At 54.4% G+C, this 16,183-nt stretch overlaps 5 protein-coding genes across 5 annotated transcripts; all 5 read right to left on the bottom strand.

Annotated features, from left to right (window-relative positions):
- Nucleotides 1–3,750: 3,750 nt before the first annotated feature.
- On the bottom strand, nt 3,751–5,187 carry JKF63_01488 (uncharacterized protein; the record flags this gene model as incomplete). The annotated part of the gene is made up of 1 exon (XM_067897535.1): nt 3,751–5,187. The coding sequence occupies one exon, from the start codon at nt 5,185–5,187 to the stop codon at nt 3,751–3,753; it is 1,437 nt and encodes a 478-aa protein (XP_067753692.1).
- A 780-nt stretch (nt 5,188–5,967) lies between these two features.
- On the bottom strand, nt 5,968–8,703 carry JKF63_01487 (uncharacterized protein; the record flags this gene model as incomplete). The annotated part of the gene is made up of 1 exon (XM_067897534.1): nt 5,968–8,703. The coding sequence occupies one exon, from the start codon at nt 8,701–8,703 to the stop codon at nt 5,968–5,970; it is 2,736 nt and encodes a 911-aa protein (XP_067753691.1).
- A 1,283-nt stretch (nt 8,704–9,986) lies between these two features.
- On the bottom strand, nt 9,987–10,448 carry JKF63_01486 (uncharacterized protein; the record flags this gene model as incomplete). The annotated part of the gene is made up of 1 exon (XM_067897533.1): nt 9,987–10,448. The coding sequence occupies one exon, from the start codon at nt 10,446–10,448 to the stop codon at nt 9,987–9,989; it is 462 nt and encodes a 153-aa protein (XP_067753690.1).
- Nucleotides 10,449–11,463: 1,015 nt separating this feature from the next.
- On the bottom strand, nt 11,464–12,561 carry JKF63_01485 (uncharacterized protein; the record flags this gene model as incomplete). Its single annotated transcript, XM_067897532.1, has 1 exon — nt 11,464–12,561. The coding sequence occupies one exon, from the start codon at nt 12,559–12,561 to the stop codon at nt 11,464–11,466; it is 1,098 nt and encodes a 365-aa protein (XP_067753689.1).
- Nucleotides 12,562–14,064: 1,503 nt separating this feature from the next.
- On the bottom strand, nt 14,065–15,213 carry JKF63_01484 (uncharacterized protein; the record flags this gene model as incomplete). The annotated part of the gene is made up of 1 exon (XM_067897531.1): nt 14,065–15,213. The coding sequence occupies one exon, from the start codon at nt 15,211–15,213 to the stop codon at nt 14,065–14,067; it is 1,149 nt and encodes a 382-aa protein (XP_067753688.1).
- Between the last annotated feature and the right edge of the window lie 970 nt (nt 15,214–16,183).

The raw sequence follows: 16,183 nt of genomic DNA, 5'->3' as shown, positions 1-16,183 counted from the left end.
CAACGTAGATTCAAAACAATGCTATAATCAAATATACATGTATATAATGTATGCGTGTTCCTTTCTTTTTCTCAGAGGGCGTGTGTGTGTGTGTGTGTGTGTGTGGCTGTTTCCACCGTTTTTTTTTTGCTCTTTTTGTGCTCCTCCTCTTCTGTCCCGAACACAGCGGTGCGAGCGGGCGCACAGGCACACACAAAAAAAAAACGGGGGATAAAACCGGAAGGTCACGTGCCTCTCTCTCTCTGTCGTCCCCTCCCGAAGTTCACACAAAATGATTCGGCGGCGCCGCTAGCAGATGTGATCAAAGGAAAAGAGAATTACCGGGTAGAGGCTTCACAGACAGCGCACACACATTGCTCCGGCGCGTTACAGGAGAGCCTCAACAGGGCACGGGGAAAAAAAAAGAAAGGGAGGTTGAATACAAGAAGTATGAGAAGCTGATGTATTGTGGTCGCGCAGTAACCTTCTGAGAAACAGGTGCCGCTCTTTCACTCGGCAAGGTGTGTTTTATTGTAGGCGCTTCAGCATGCGAGGCGACATTGTTGTTTCCGGGGGCGCGAGTGAGTCGTGTGTGTGTGTGTGTGTGTGTGTGTGTGCATGGACGGGATATTACGTAGAAAGGAGAAACGAGTTCCCATCATAAAAAGTGAAGAATGTGAGAAACGTGAGCGCCACCGTGGTTTGGAGCACCGAGAGGATGGGAGCGTTCATGTATAGGGGGGAGAGAGAGAGGAGTGCGCAGTGAGACTGTAGAAAAAGAGCGGACGCCCATAACCATCGGCGTGTACTGGCATCGACCGTGCAAAGCATCGCTGACTATCGGTGCTGCGTGCACAGCGGCTCGACGGGCATCTCATCATGTACATCGAAAAAAAAAAAAGATACCTGAGACGTCACGCGATCCACTACACAGCTGGCGAGAGAGAGAACCACCACACACAATGCAGCCACGCGCACATCGATACGGGGAGATACGCGGGTGCGCATTCGCGCCACCGTCATACCACAGGGGAGCGGAGTGAAGAGTTTCGCATGAAGCGCTTCCCGACGCGCCGCTTACCCTTACACTAACGACCCGCTCGGACACTCCTTCTTGATTGACACACTCACCAAGAGACATGTCTTTTTACTTTCTGTTTCTATGTTTTCTCATCATTTGAGTGGCGCTGGAAGCTTTCGAGTATCGCACCTTTCGTTGTTGCTATGCTCATCCTTTTAGGGGGAGAGGAGGAGGAGGGGGGGGGGCGGGGCCAATTCCCGTTCGTCCACACGATAAGAAGAGAACCGATTTTTTTTTTGAAGGAAAACAAAATGGGGAAACAAAGCGCAAAAAAAAGTCGAGCGCGCGGGGAATGCTCATCCTCGTTTTTTGTATCATTGACGTCCAGTCAGACGTTGTTGCTGTTGTTGTTTTGCCCCGGTGGGAGAGGAGAGGGGTGTAAGTATTCATGTCAGGGCACATCCTCTGCCAGCAAGAAGAAACACGGAAGAGAAGAAAGACATGTATTCGATCGTGTTCAACTTGGGGTAGGGGGAAAAAGAGTGGAGTGGTGAATTCCTCCTATATCATGTATAACGTGCTACAAAGCGTGTTGAGGATCTTCTTTGTCATCAAAACGTCTAGTACATTCCACTCCACCACCTGCCCATCACCAGCCCCTCGCGTCATGCCAAGGAATGGTAGCCACGCGTTACAGGAATGCCGACTCAGCCATCTCGGGATGGCTCATGTCCCGACACCTGCCCATTACACTTCGCGAGACACGAGGCGGTGCATCCGTCGGGGGTGGCTCCGGCCTCTCTACAGACTGGGCAGTGGACCCTTGATAACGTGTTGAGGCCCTCTGCCATCAGGGTCAAAGCATACCCCGTGTATATGAGTCTGCGTTGAGTTAGCAAGGCAGCCTGAGCGAGGAGAAGGAGAAGTGGGGGGGGGGACAGCAAAGATGGTCGATTGCGCGTCTCAACATAACGCCGGCCTCGGGCACCAGGAAAGTGGGGAAGGGAAGGGGCGCACGTGTATGTGTGCGCCTGCCTGTATCACCAGAGCACAAATACCTCCAGCTCGCCAACACAACCGCTGATGACGAGCCCGGCGGTGGGGAAAGTGGTGAGTAGGGGAGCAGGAATTACCGCCAGGAAACCGAAGGAAGTGAAAGGGGAGGGGAGGGGATGGGATGGGAAAGGCGCAAGAAAAAAAAGGTGCCGTCTCGCTCTGACCCCTCCCCCGCCTCCACACACACACACACACACACACACACACACACACACACACACACACACCGCGACGCGGTTTGACAACAAACAGGGGAGCGGAGAAGCAGTGGCATTGGAAGGGGGGAAGGAAAGGATGGGAATAAAGAACAAAAGAAGAAAAAAGGGGGGAAAAGAGAGACGCCACCGCTGGATTATATTTAGTTCAGGCACGCAGACAAAAATAAAGAGATGCGAACCATTCACATATGTTTTGGGGTGGTCTCTCCTGCAGCTTTCTGTATGGTTAAGCCTGCTCTAACCACAGCGGGTGGAAGCATCACCCAGCTGCGTCTTGACAGACGCGGTTGGGGCGGATAAGGCGTGTAATAATACACGGGGGAACAGAAACAAAAAAAAGTCGACAGGATATATATATATATATAAACAAGGAAAAGAAAGAGTGGAGTTATCAAATAAAGAGGGTGGCCCTCGAGGGCTGCGCTGGGTACGTCAGAGGGGAGGGGAGGGGAGGGGAGGGAGGGAGTACATAAGATAACCAAAGCAGCAGCGCACCCGGAGAGTGCAAAAGGGGGTCCAACCACAGACACGTGACGCAGAGAGGGGGAGGGGGAGGGGAAGGGATGAACGAGGCGAGCCCAGACCGACGCAAGATCTAACAAGAGGAGGCAACATTGGGCTTCTCAGAGACAAGACAGAGGCTAACACCGCAACCACAGCAACACCAGCACGCAAGAAAAAGATCCAGGAAAGGAGGTGCAAGCGCACGTCGACCGGTTCTCTTCTGCACCTTTTTTTTTGTCTCGACTGCTATCGCTGTTGCTGCTGCGCAAGCGTGCCTATGCTCAGGGCGTTCGGTGTGGGACGTGTGTGCGCGCAAGTGCACACCTGCACGGGACGCCTGCCCACACCCCATGGAGAAAAGAAAGAAAATTGAGATGAAAAAACGGCTCGCGGGAACCCCCCCCCCGCCCCCGCGCTGAGAGAGGAGGGGCAAAACAGGTGAACAACTGCGCGTATAGGAAGGCGTGGTGGTGAAAGACACGCGGGGCGGCGAGCGAGGGTCATAAGTTGAGAAACTACAAAAAGGTGCCCAGGTGAAGAGAGGGAAGCGTAGATTTATGGACAAAACACGACGACGACAGCCGCGAAAGCTGAGAGGTGGGGAGAGCTGGCGACTCGGTGACTTTGTGAGCCGACGTGGGGCATACAAGTACGCTCTGAAGAAGAGGAGCACACACGAACCACAGTGGACAGGATTGGGTGACAGAGACTCACATTTCCCTCAGGAATGGGGGGAGGCGGCGGCGGCACGGGTGGAACACCAGGGAGAATCGACAGCACGCGAAGACAAACGAGCACATCCGATTGGTGCATACACGTTTCCTCCGCTGTCTCTGCGCTGAACGGCTGCAGCATGTCTCATGGGTGGCTTTATGGTTTTGCCATCCTGCCATCCTGCCCCCCCCCCTCCATCTGGCATGCTGCTGCTGCTGCTGCGCCCCTTTTTGTGTGTGTGGGCGAATGCAAAGACTGCTACATACCGCAAGCGCGGTGGAAATTAGAGATCCACAAGTCTCTTTCCTCCATCGTGGAGGCATACGCGATAATCTTTTGGCCATTTGTGAACCACAAGACCAGTTGATTCGGATGCTTCTGAGAGTACACCTCAGGCACAGGGAACACGTCGCTCACCGTCGCGAGGCTAACGGATTTGGGTGCAACACCGTCGTTATCGGGATTGTCGCTAATCGAGATGCGCAGCTGGCCGTCCCCAATGTAAAAGTACCGCTTCTTCCAGCGATAGTCGGAGCCGTACTTGTAAAGGTACCCTCCGTGAGTCACCTGTGATGAGTTTACGCCGTAAGAGAGTGACGGCGGCAACGGGGACCGCTCGTGGGTCTCCCGCAGCTGCTTCAGAATCTCTGCCCTGTCGTTGGGAGCGATGGTATCTGAGTGACGCACAATATCCTGGAACAGGTTCGCCACGTACTTGAGAAATTCCGTGCGCAGCAGCTGCTGCGTAGTTGGTCGGTCAGCCGGGTTTTTGGACAACAGTGGGTCCAGTAGCGCCTTCATACTGCTCGACACAGGGCACGGAAACGGGTCACACTTGCCATACAGAACCTGTTGCATGATCTCGCGCTGCGACGGTCCTTTGAAGGGGCGATGCAGAGTGAGCAGCTCATACAGAATGACACCAAGAGACCACATGTCTGCCTTCTTGCTGTACCGCTTGCGCTCCCACAGCTCTGGCGCCAGGTAGTACGGTGTACCACAAAACGATGACGCAACATCAAGCGAGACAGAGTCGCTGTACTGTTTGGAGTAGCCGAAGTCTCCGAGTTTGATAATGCCGGTCGGCATCAGGAAGATGTTGGCGCTTTTCAAATCACGGTGCATCATGCGGCGATTGTGCACCTCGTTCAAAGCAAGCACAATCTGGTAAAAGAGAAGCCCAACCTCGTACTCTTGAAACGGCAGATTCTCCTTCAGGCGCTGCTTAATCTGCTTGTTGAGGTCGCCGCCGCTGCCGTACTCCATAATAAGCAACAACTTGTCCTCAGACTTGAAGTCGTCGTAGTGCTTGACAATGCCAAAATGCGTGCACGCGGCCAGACAGTGCAACTCACTGCGGGCGTATGCGGCCTGTCTGTCATCATTCAGGACAACGAACTTGGCTACCACCTTCTCCGACGGGTCCGAGCCGCGGGTGGCCACGAAAGCGGCTGTGGTTGGATTGCGGCCCACCAATGCCGTCAGTACATACATGTGCTCGCGTGGGTTAGTTGACTCCGGCTGATCCTCACCGTCTTGTAGATCGGCGTTTTTCTTGTATGCCTCGGGATCAACGGTTGCCGCATACTTCTCGAAGGCCTCCTGGCTGGTGAACAGAACGTGCGGGAAATACTTGGCGTACTGATTAAGCAGCTCTATCGACGCGCTGCTGTGCTCGCCTTCCCTGGATGGCATTCTGTGACGAGCTGGTGAGCTGGCGCGCTCTCTCTCTTGTTGAATATGTGCGCCAGTGCACGCAGGACTTGCGTGGGAAAGATGGGTTGTATAGGAGATGCCGGGGAGTGCGGGAGGGAAGGGGAGGGAAGGGGAGGAGGAGCACAAACAGAACGAGGAGGCCCGGTATGTACTTTGGCCCGACTCCGTGTGTGATTGTGTGTGTGTGTGTGTGTGTGTGTGGACGTCTTGAGGGGAGGGAGGGAGGGATATGTGCGTATCGTCGAGGAAACCGAATCGTGCGTCGACCGCTCAACTTAGGGATTGGGGGAGAAAAAAAGGAAAGAAGAAGGGCGGGGAGTGTCAAGGCCACTAAAAATAAAATGCGGGAGCACATGTACTCGGAAATATCAAGAGTGGGCAGGAAAAACAAAGCGTTTGCGCAGGGAAGGTGGAAAAACAGTGCGAAGCAGCGAACGGAGTCGGAAAAGGCCTAAAGAAAAGGGAAATCGATGCCTCCACAGAAACTCTGAGCAAGCCGGACTGTTGCAGCTCATCTCGAACAAGAAGTCGGTTTTTCTTTTTTTTTTGCGTGCGGGTGCAAGTGTACCGCTCACAGCGCAGCCAAACCGGCTCTCATGAATAAGCCTCATAAAAGAGCGCAGACACATCCTTCTCTCCAGATTCCTGGCCCCACTCCACCCCACCCCCGCCGCCCCGAGTCGCTGGTCATGCACAGACACACACACACACGGGCGCGGGGGCGGGGGCGGGGGCGGGGGCGAAAAAAAAAACGTGCTTTCATGAAGTGCGAAACCGAAGACTGAACATGATGTCCTCGGCAGACCGCTTTCGCATAGCGTTAGGCAAAAGCGAGTACGGCAGTGGGCTAGGCTCGGCAATGGTCGCGGGCGGCAATGGCGACGAGGACGGAGAGCTGGAAACAGGGGAGTGGTTCTCGCTGTCCGACAGCAACAGCACCTCACCGCCATCCTCTGTCGGCCCTCTCCCTCTCGCCGGATCGGCGTACTCCCGCTGCCCGTGCTGCACTGCGATGTCAGAGGGAAGAGAGCTTGTCTGAAAAGCAGTGAAGGAAGATAAGGCACTGGGTATGGCCGCCGCAGCAGTGACAGACGCTGACGAGCGCACACGCTGGGAGCGCAACACAGCCTCCACGGCCGCCGGCGACGAGTCAACCGGCCGTTCAAAACTGGAGCGGGAATAGAGTGCCACACTGTAGGCAGTGCTCGAGGTCTGAGCCACATCCTCCGCTAGCTGCACAGCGCTGGAGATGGCAGCAAGCGTCTTTGCCTGCAGCAAAGCTGATGGGGAGTTCCTCTGAGCCAGAAGCGTGCCGTTGTCCACGTCGTCCTTGCCTGCGACGTCGATGGCTGACGATGAGGTATCTGCGTCCGACGAAGCACCTGCGATGCGCATTGCCTGCATGAAGGGGAGATCAGCCAACGCAATCTCTCCTGTTTCCTCTGTACCGGCGTCCATCAAGGGGTCCACTGACGACAGCCTGTAGTGAAAAATGACATCAACGATGGCAGACAGCACCGCCTCCTGCTGAGCGAGCGCATCGGGGTCAGACGAGAGGAACACCTCGTCCAGCTCCCGAGAACTGGTGTACACCCCGGGTCCGACAGCGCTCAGGGGGCACTTTAGACTGTAAGCGGTACGCTCCATGAGAAAAACCGCCATCGCAGCGTCCTCGATCGCACACACCCTCTGCAGATGCAGCTTCGCGTACGCCTGTGTGAGCCGCACGAGAGATTCGAGGAACCGCACGGTCACCGGGACCGCATCGTCCAGAGAGGGCGTGGCACCGCGCTGCCGCTGGATCTCGTAGTAGCGACCCAGGAGGTCGGCCGCTGGGTCGGACAAGAGAGGACCGTCTACGTTGGAATACTGTGTGCGCACCCACCACAAGTACCGCGCCACCTCGTCTACGGTGAGCTCCTCCTCTCCGAGCACCGTTTGTGCCCCAGTGTTTGCCTGGAGCATATGCGATGCAATACGAGCATCCACCTCCGGCTGCGGTGTGTCCCAAAGAAGAAAGATAAAGTCAAAACGACTTAGCAATGGGCCACCAACGCCGATCTCCGTGCGTCCCCCGCGGCGGTGCGGTGGATTGCAGGCTGACAAGACCGCGCAGGCAGTGCGCAGCTTCGTGACGAGACCACCCTTAGCCACAGAGATTGTCTGCTGCTCCATTGCCTCATGCAAGGAGGCGCGATCAGCTGGGGAAACAGTGCGGAGCTCGTCGATGATGCAGGAACCGCCATCGCTCAGCACCAACGCACCAGGCTCAAGCACCCACTCACCGTGCTCCTTCGTGGCTGCCACTGTGAGGCCGGCGGAAGTGCTTCCCATACCAGTAGTCGAGGTGCTGCGGGGCGCAATGGCCGCAGCAAAGCGCAGCAGCTGTGTTTTTCCAGTGGAGGGGTCACCAACGTAGAGGCAGTGAATGGTGTTGCGCACATGCATGGACGTTTTCCCTGTCGTCGACGCCCCACCGAGCGCCGAGAGCAGCACTGCGAGGCGGGGCGCGAAAAGCCCTGAAAGGTGCGGGCACACAGACCGCGTCAGCGTCACGTTGCGCTTACTCTTGGTCTTCAAGAAAGAGCTGAAAAATTTCTCCGGGTTGAACTTTTGCTGATTGGTCTTGCCGGCGCGGCGACGCAGCCCAGGTGCGCCGCTCGTGGACGTGGCAGCCCCGCGGTACGCCTCCATTGGGAGCACGTTGATGGCCCAGATAGCCGGTTCGATGCCGGGCCTGCTTGAGGGGAAAACATGTCGCCATTTGGGAAAGGCGAGCCCCACCACCTCTACAAACTGGCCCACTGAGCACTTCATGCTAAGCTCGTCGTCCAGAGTGACAAGGACGCTGCGAGGCAGGCGGCCTGACTGATTCGAGCGCTGCTGAAGCCGACACTCGGCGTAGTCCATCCAAACTTGGCCGATTACCTGCATTGGCTCGTTCTTGCAGGCTGACTGCGAACAGTTCGTTTTGACCTCTGTCGTACGATCAAAGGGGTTTGTGAAAACCTCAGCTGTGCCACGGCATCGAGGGCACATCAATCGGGATGCGTACGGCACCACACGCTTGGTCGACATACGGATTATCGAGCCGCACAGCTGCACGAGTTGTCCGCCAGCGGGCGGCACAGAAGGCAGTCCCGTCACAGCCACGGGCACGTGTGTAAGGCGGATTGAAATGCTGCTGCTGAGGATACCCGTCTGCCCAGCCTCCCGGCACAGCGCCGAGCATTCCACCCGCAGCGCATCCATGACCGCCGAGGTGCGACTCAGCAGCGTGCACCCAACCTCGGGGCAGACGTCGAGCAGTTTCATGCAGTCCACCTCTTGAATGAAAACTAAACGGCTGCCAGATGTGGCTGCTGCGCCGCTGCTACTCGTCACGGGTGAGGCGGACACGCTGGTCCCATCATGAGTTGAAAGGGGGAGAGGTGGCTCGCTGTGATGCACAAAAAAATACCGAATCCGCTCCTTTACTGTGTCCGTGATCTCCATCAGAGAACCCCCAAAACGCGCCCTTCTTTAGCTCTACGCCTTCCTAAGGCTGCAACGGACGGAGGACAACTCGCTGTGTGCGACACACAGGATGGATGGTGAGCAAATATTGAAAGCTCAACTGTGAAGAACGCCAAAAAATATATATATATATAGAATGTATACACAAAAAAAGGGGGACGGGGAGGAGGGAAGTTTGAACAAACGGGTGTGTGGTGGCGGTGCATGAACGGGACCACCCGTTATTGACGGTTTGGTTTGGTGATGGTAAGTGTAAGTCGCTGTGAGAGTGATGAGCGTGTGGGTGCCGCCGCACGCATGACACTACATTCCTTCATGTCCAACAAAAAAAAGAATTCGACGGCCTCCTTAGCGAGTGTGTGTGTGTGTGTGTGTGTGAGTGAGGGGAGGGGGAATCTGAAATGGAATCCTGATGTGCATCTCTACGTCTGGAATGTTGTCAGCGAGTGCGACAAACCTACACAAAAACAAAAAAAAACGGAAGGCGGATGGGCCGGTAAGGGCGAAGCTTTCAGCAACAACAACAACAAGCCAAAAAAGAAAAAAGGCAATTGAGTCTCGTTGTATGGATAGCCATAACATAATGAGGAGGGGAGGGGAGGAGGGGGGAAAGGGGGCGCGAATGGGATGAGGGACGCAGAAGCCGATTTCCTCTCGCGCAAGATCAAATGTCAAACCACATACACACACACACACACACACACACCATAGCGTCAAGATACATCTATGAAAGCAGAGCTACTCACCGTGTTACACCCAAGGTGTCACAAAAAGACTGGTCACTGAGAGCGCGGAAGGGAGAAAGACCGCTGCAATCTACAGTGAATACAGGCCTAAAAGTAGAGAAGAAGCGGCAAGCCGAGCTCTGGTGACATTGAGATCCGGATCGCATTTGACGTCTCCATGGTGAAGCAGAAACACACACAGACGCGGAGCGAAAAAAAAAAGAAATATGGGAAGACGAGAGAGACCTACCTGGGCAAGGCCGTAGAGAGCTGCAGGTGACAAAAATCGAGAGGATAAAGGGCTGTGGCGAGCGAGAAAAGCGAAGAGTGAGATGGAGACGAGTTGTGTGGAAGGCTGAGCACCGGCACACGTTTTCAGACAAATGCACACGTGCGTTGCAGAAGCCTTCTTGTGTGTGCACCCCCATTCCCCCCCCCCCCCGGGGGAGAGGGGAGAAGAGAGGGGAGGGGGAGGGGGTGGTTCACGCTCACAAAATACTCCATTGAATGCTGCAGTCGCAAAGACACAGCGTCCTGTCAACCTGTGAGAGAGCAGAAATATTCCTCCCACTCGTTGCCGTTTGCCTGATCGTAGAACTGAAAAACCCGCTCGTGTCGAATCTCCTCCTCGAGCGCTAACAAGTACTCCATTACATCAGCGTCGCGGATATTCACGCCGAACTCGTGACCAATGTCAGACCAGTCCTGCACCGCCGGTACCATCAGAGACCTGGCGAGGTTGCAGGACAGCGCAGGTTCAGGTGCGAGCGTAGAACTACAAATAACATTTGAAGAGCCCATATCCACGGCTTCCGTAATACTCTCACGCCAGGTACCGTCACTAGTCTCGTCGCCGTCATCTATCTCACGCAGGCCGCTGAGTCGACTATTCCGCACTTGCTGCTGCTGTTTCTGATGTTTTTCTTGAATTCTTTCCTTAATCCGCTGACGGTTCACTTGCATGGCTTTGACGCCATGTTTCTCCGGTGAACTGATCATTGGTGATGAAGCTTTTCACCCACCCGCGCCCCGCACACCGCCTCCCCAATGGCTGCTATGCCCGATTCAAAAAAAAAAAAGAGTGCTTCACGGACAACAGCACAAGCGAGTCCAATTTATCTCCCCGATGTAAGGAGGTACCCGTTGTCGGTAAAGTGAAAGGGCGTGGCGCTACACTATCGTGCGTAGTGGCCCGTCTCCACCGAAAAACATATATATTTATATATATACTATGCGATGTAAAATCACAGTGACAATGTGAGAATTGCGTAAGAGAAAAAAAAATGATCATACGTGGATATTTTTAAAGGCGAAGAGTGAGAGGGAGAGAGGAAGCAAGCAGATATAGAACTTGCATGGCTGGAACGAGAGTGCAATGAACTCGAACCCCCCCTTTCCCCTGCCATCAGCTGCGGCATCAGTGCGCTTCACATCGGGTACCACAGCTACCTACACATATATACATATATATATATGTATATATAGACAAATATAGGCCCTCTAGAAAAAAAAATACTAAAAGCAATCCCTTGCGTAGAGAAGGAACGCTGGAGACCGTCGTGTGGGTGTGGAGCATCGCCACTTGCAAATGCTAGCGAAATCCAGTTGCCCTGCCCTCCGGAGAGCTTCACGCCTATCAATTAGTAAGGAAAGACAGGCGAACCACCGCCCCCCCCCGCCCTTCCAGGGAGGGGAAAGTCAACTCGGAAAAAAATGCGTGTGTTGTTTTGTTTTGTTACGGAATGGGACACGTTATCGTGTCAGTGGCAAGAACGCAGCAGATAAAAGCAGCCAGAAAAGAAAAAGACGCATAACTCCTCATTACCATCAAATTTCTACGTGTGAATTCGAATTGCGGTGGTCGCGGACGTATACACGGATGAACCTATGAAACGCCCATAAAGTCTGCTGCGATCGTGGAAGTATTCCTGGGGCTCCTCAGCAGATGAACGATGAAAAAAAAAAACAAGAGAGAAGGGAGCTAAGCCTATCGTCCCTTTTCTATGTGTAGCACTCAATCAACCGCGTCTGTAATGCCTTGATCAGAGATGCTGTAGACGCACTCCAGCTCTGGTAAAGCGGGGCTGTCAAAAATTTTGCACACACGTTGATCCCCACGGCCCTTGCGCAGGGAGAGGCGCGTCGTCGAGGCGTGGGCAAGAATATGGCCGCCGACTGGCTTCTTTGGGTCGGCCACAAACATGGAGGCACCACCAGGGTCCGCGACCACCTGATTGGTGATGTAAACGGCAACATTGAACTCCTCGGCAATTTTCATTAGTTGACTCAACATTTTGGCGAGCTTTTGCTGCCGCTCCGCGAGCTCTCCACGGCCGGAGAAGTCCACGCGGAAGAGAGCGGTTATACTGTCTACGACCAGCAGACTGAATTGATCCTCTGCCATCTTGGCCGCCACCATGGAGAGTAGGTAGGCTTGATGCTCGTGCGTGTAGGCGCGGGCGACGAGGATGTTGTCCAGCACAGCGTTCGGGTCAAGTCCGAAGCGCTCCGCGATAGGCCGAATCCGTTCTGGGCGGAAAGTGCCCTCAGTGTCCACGTAAACTGCTTTTCCGTTCCCGCCGCTCATCTCCAGGGGCAGCTGACAGGTCACGCACAACGTGTGACCAATCTGCGTCTTGCCGGTGCGAAACTCCCCAAACGCCTCCGTAATCGAGCGGCTCTCAATACCACCGCCGCCAAGCAACTGATCAAGCGCCACACTCCCAGTGGAAATACGTAGAATGGTGCTGCGCTGCTGCAGACAACTGGAGCCGGTGATAAAACCTACATCGCTCACGCGTCGCGCTGCGTCGATGATTTTGTCCACCTTCGCCTCGGAGAGACCCTTCACTTGAATGAGGTCCTTCCGACACTGCATCTGCACCCCAGGGACAGTGAAAATCCCCGCCTGTTTCAGCTTTGTAATGTCCGCAGCCCCAATGCCGTGTTCTGCGAGACGCTCCACCTCCAGCAAAGGCTGCCCAGCCCCCTCATCAGTCGCGAAGTTTTGGAGCGGCTGAGACTCTACGCATGCGGCGCCACGGCTGTCGACGTGCTCCTCCGCAGATTTCATACCCCGTGGTTGCTGCTGCTGCTGCTGCTGCTGCTGCATGGGTTATACCTCGAGAGTCCACAGAGCGGATGAGAAATGAAAAGCCGCCGATGCTTCGAAAGACGACCAGTCTGTCTCTCCCTCCCCTCGTGAACACCTTCATAAAGCTCTAGGGCCTCTGGGTCAAGCTTTGGAAGCGGGAGGAGGGATACTGTAAAAATGAATTCTGTATAGAACAAGCGGGTGCCTGGTGCGCTGAGGGTGTGTCTAAGTGAGGATAGAGGGAAGGAGGGAGGGAGGAGGGAGAGGAGGAGGAAGAGGATCGCCCGGATTGTTGCCCCTCGGAAAAAGAGGAGGAAAAAAACAAATTGAGATGGAGGGGACGGGAGGTGAGGGGAGGTGAGGGGAGGTGAGGGGAGGGGTCGGCTCAAAGCACATTGAGCGGTGAGTCGGTGGTGTATTCAAGCGAGACAGGGAGTCGGTGCATAAGAAAAGGTGGGTAGGCAGGCGAGAGTAGATCAGGCAAAATGAGAAACGTGGCTGTGATTTAAGAAGGAAAAAAATAATAATAACACACACACCTCTGAAGACTTTGGGATCAAAAATGAGTTGAATGCGCAGGCTATTTCAAAGGAAAGGGGGACGCAATAAAATGCTCCCCCCCCCACCACCACCACCACCACCAACACACACGCACACGCACACCACTCGAATAGCCGTGAGCGACGCGGTGGCACGCCGTGTCGCCTTTGTCATCAGTGTGTTTGTTTGTTTTTTGGTGGGTCCATCGGTACTTTCGCACTTCGCAGTGATCGCACTGATAAGATCTTCCGTGTAATGACACAAAAAAAAATCATAAGACGGCAGCAACAACGAAAATACTCAGAAAGCGGAACGGATGCGCACCAACCGAAGAATTACGTGGAGTGGAACAACAAAAAAGATGGCGCCCCCCTCCCGCGAGAGAGGGCACCGATCTCAAGTAAAACCAAAAACGTGTCGTTTCCTAGTTAGCGTTTACCGCGTACCACCACCACCACCCACACAAACACAAACACAAACACAAACACAAACACGAGCGCACATTTTACTTTACAGGAACTATTCAATTACCCCGTCCATCTGTTTGGACGTGCGTGCATTTTTTAATCTCTTATTAGCCTTGAGTGAGTGTCGGTGCTGCCCCTCCCTCCCTTTGCTGTACATTAGCCGAGGCAACTTTTGAACGCGCTGCCCAAACCTGGCAAAATGAAACAGGAACGGGGAACCCTATGAGCGCAATCGAGTACAAGTCAGGGGCTCACATGCCCCATATATGTTGGGAGAAAACGTAAAACAAACACACACACACACACTGGAACAACTACACGCAATGCGAGCACGATAAGCGGACCGGGGAAGTCCAAGATGAATTGAGCACATCGCCAAAGCAGAAAACTTCCCTGGTTTCTCTAATACAGAGAGACGGGCACACAGACAGACAGACACACACACACACACACAAATAGGGACCAGCACGCGGATCTCCAGATGTGTTCACAAATCCCCTCCAGGCGTCACTGCCTAAACACTTTGACAGGCCAGATTGCCGAGGAGGTCAAAAAACTTCTGGGCATATTTGTCAACCACCTGTGGCATATATGAGCTCGTGGTGATGCGGGTGAAGTTCATTCGCAGGCCCTTGAAAGCGAGCTTCACGAAACCATCATGGTTGTAACGATTCTTGGCGTACTGGATGTACACTAGGGTGAAGTAGCTGCCGCCAGTGAACATAACAGTGAACAGAAGCAGCGCCTCGACGCTAGCGGTGAAGATTCGAATGGTGTCCTTGGCTTCCTCGGCCCGCTGCATGTACGGTGCAATGAACCCATAAGTGGGCCCCATGAGCGCGGCAATCTGCTGGCGTTTGTGCACGAGGTCGAGCACGCTGTAGGCAGCGAGGAAGACCGGCATAAACAAAATCGGCCGCACACCAGTGAGCTGGGCAAAGAAACACAGAAGGAAGAGCAGAGACGAGAAGTGTGACATCCACGTGCTCACAATTTCCTTTTTGAACTGCAAAAGATCGCGCGCCCGCATTACCAGGGCCTGCTGGCCCATGGTGACGAGGAGGAGGTACGTCCACAGAGTGCTGGTCTTCGACGGCAGAAACACCGACGTGAGGATTTGGAGCCCTGATAAAACGATAACAGCGACATCGAGGGCGAGACCGATTCGGCCCGTCTCCGCGGACACGAACTCACCACCAAACGTCTGCACTGCAGCGTTCGCTGCCGCCGCGGCACGGGCGTACTCGTACGGGTGAGGCACACCGCGACGGTGAGCAAAGCCGGAGGCGGAAGACATCGGGTTGATGAGCTTCTCGAGTGACTGGATGCTGTCCTTGATCGATTGTTTTGAGGGATCCATCCTCTCCGCCACTAGGAACTCCTCCTTGGCCTCTCGGTACTTCAACTGTCCCCACAGCGCGGCTCCCAGGCGAATGTGCGCCTTGGCGTTGTCCTCGAGCGCGATAGATTTCTGTGCATCCTCGATCGCCTTGGGGTAATTCTTGAGCTCGTGGTACGCGGCGGCGCGGTTGTTGTAGTAGACGAAGTTTGTCGTGTCCATCTCGATCGCCCTGTCGTAAAACACGATGGCGTCTTCAAATCGCTTCGCCGCGTAGGCTTCATTTCCGCGAGCCTTCAGCTCCTCAGCTGATGTGTTGGTCATGATTCTTTTCAAGAATGTTTGACCTCCGGCGCGACTGAGGGTGTTTGGTGAGAGGGAGAGGGGGAAAAAAGGGAGGGTAGTGAAGAGCAACACACACACAAAAAAAAAGGAATAAAACGGTAGATCGATGAGATGATGTCACCGGGGCGGGGTGCGACACCGGAAGAGAGCCTAAAAATGAGCTTTGAAGAAAAAGTCGCTCTATTGCCCACAAGAGAAGAAAGTACAGAACACGCCAAAACAGGAGCGCGTGTGTGTGTGTGTGTACGTCAAGGTAAGAGGAGAGGGAACCAAAAAAAAAGGAAACGGCATGCTCAGTGGTCAGGTCAAGGCCGCCGAACCGGCGATACACCGCAATGTGGTGCAGAGCAGCATGAAGTAGCTCCAGTCGAGAAAATAGAAGAAGCCATGAAGGCATGGGGAAGAGTGTGTGCTGCATCCACCACCTCATGACTGCCTGCGTGAGACACTAGGGGTTGAGAATTTCAATGCACAAGAAACAGCACGCGATTAAAGGCATGAATTTCTGTTTTTTTTTTTGGAAAACTGACATCTCTGTCACTCCAGCGGCGCTGGTTGACATGGACGCCTTTTTGTTTTTTGCTCTGTGTGTTGCTGTGTCGGTGTGTGTTCGTCGGTCTGGGTACCGTGCGCGTGGTGCCCCCCCCGCTTACCTTTTATCGAAACACTCGACCATGCCTCGTAGTCAGTGAGTAAAATTCAAGAAAAGATAGCAAGCGACAGCAAGCGATAGGCAAAAGCAGCGCCAGATCCGAGCAGAAGAATAGAAGAACGGCAGCACGAAGGAAAAAAAAAAAGAACAACAAAAAGGTGAAAAGTACCTCTATTGGGTTTGCAATATACATGAGCACCGAACCCTTCCGCCAACGCGTATCCACCCCCCCCTCTCCGCCCCCCCCCCCCCCCCCCCACACACACACACAAGCACACAGCAATGAACGCAGGAGGC

The sequence above is a fragment of the Porcisia hertigi genome, chromosome 35, assembly GCF_017918235.1.
Source record: "Porcisia hertigi strain C119 chromosome 35, whole genome shotgun sequence".
NCBI lineage: Eukaryota > Euglenozoa > Kinetoplastea > Trypanosomatida > Trypanosomatidae > Porcisia > Porcisia hertigi.
Note: the sequence above shows the minus strand (reverse complement) of the source record. Positions and strands in the feature narration are given on the sequence as shown.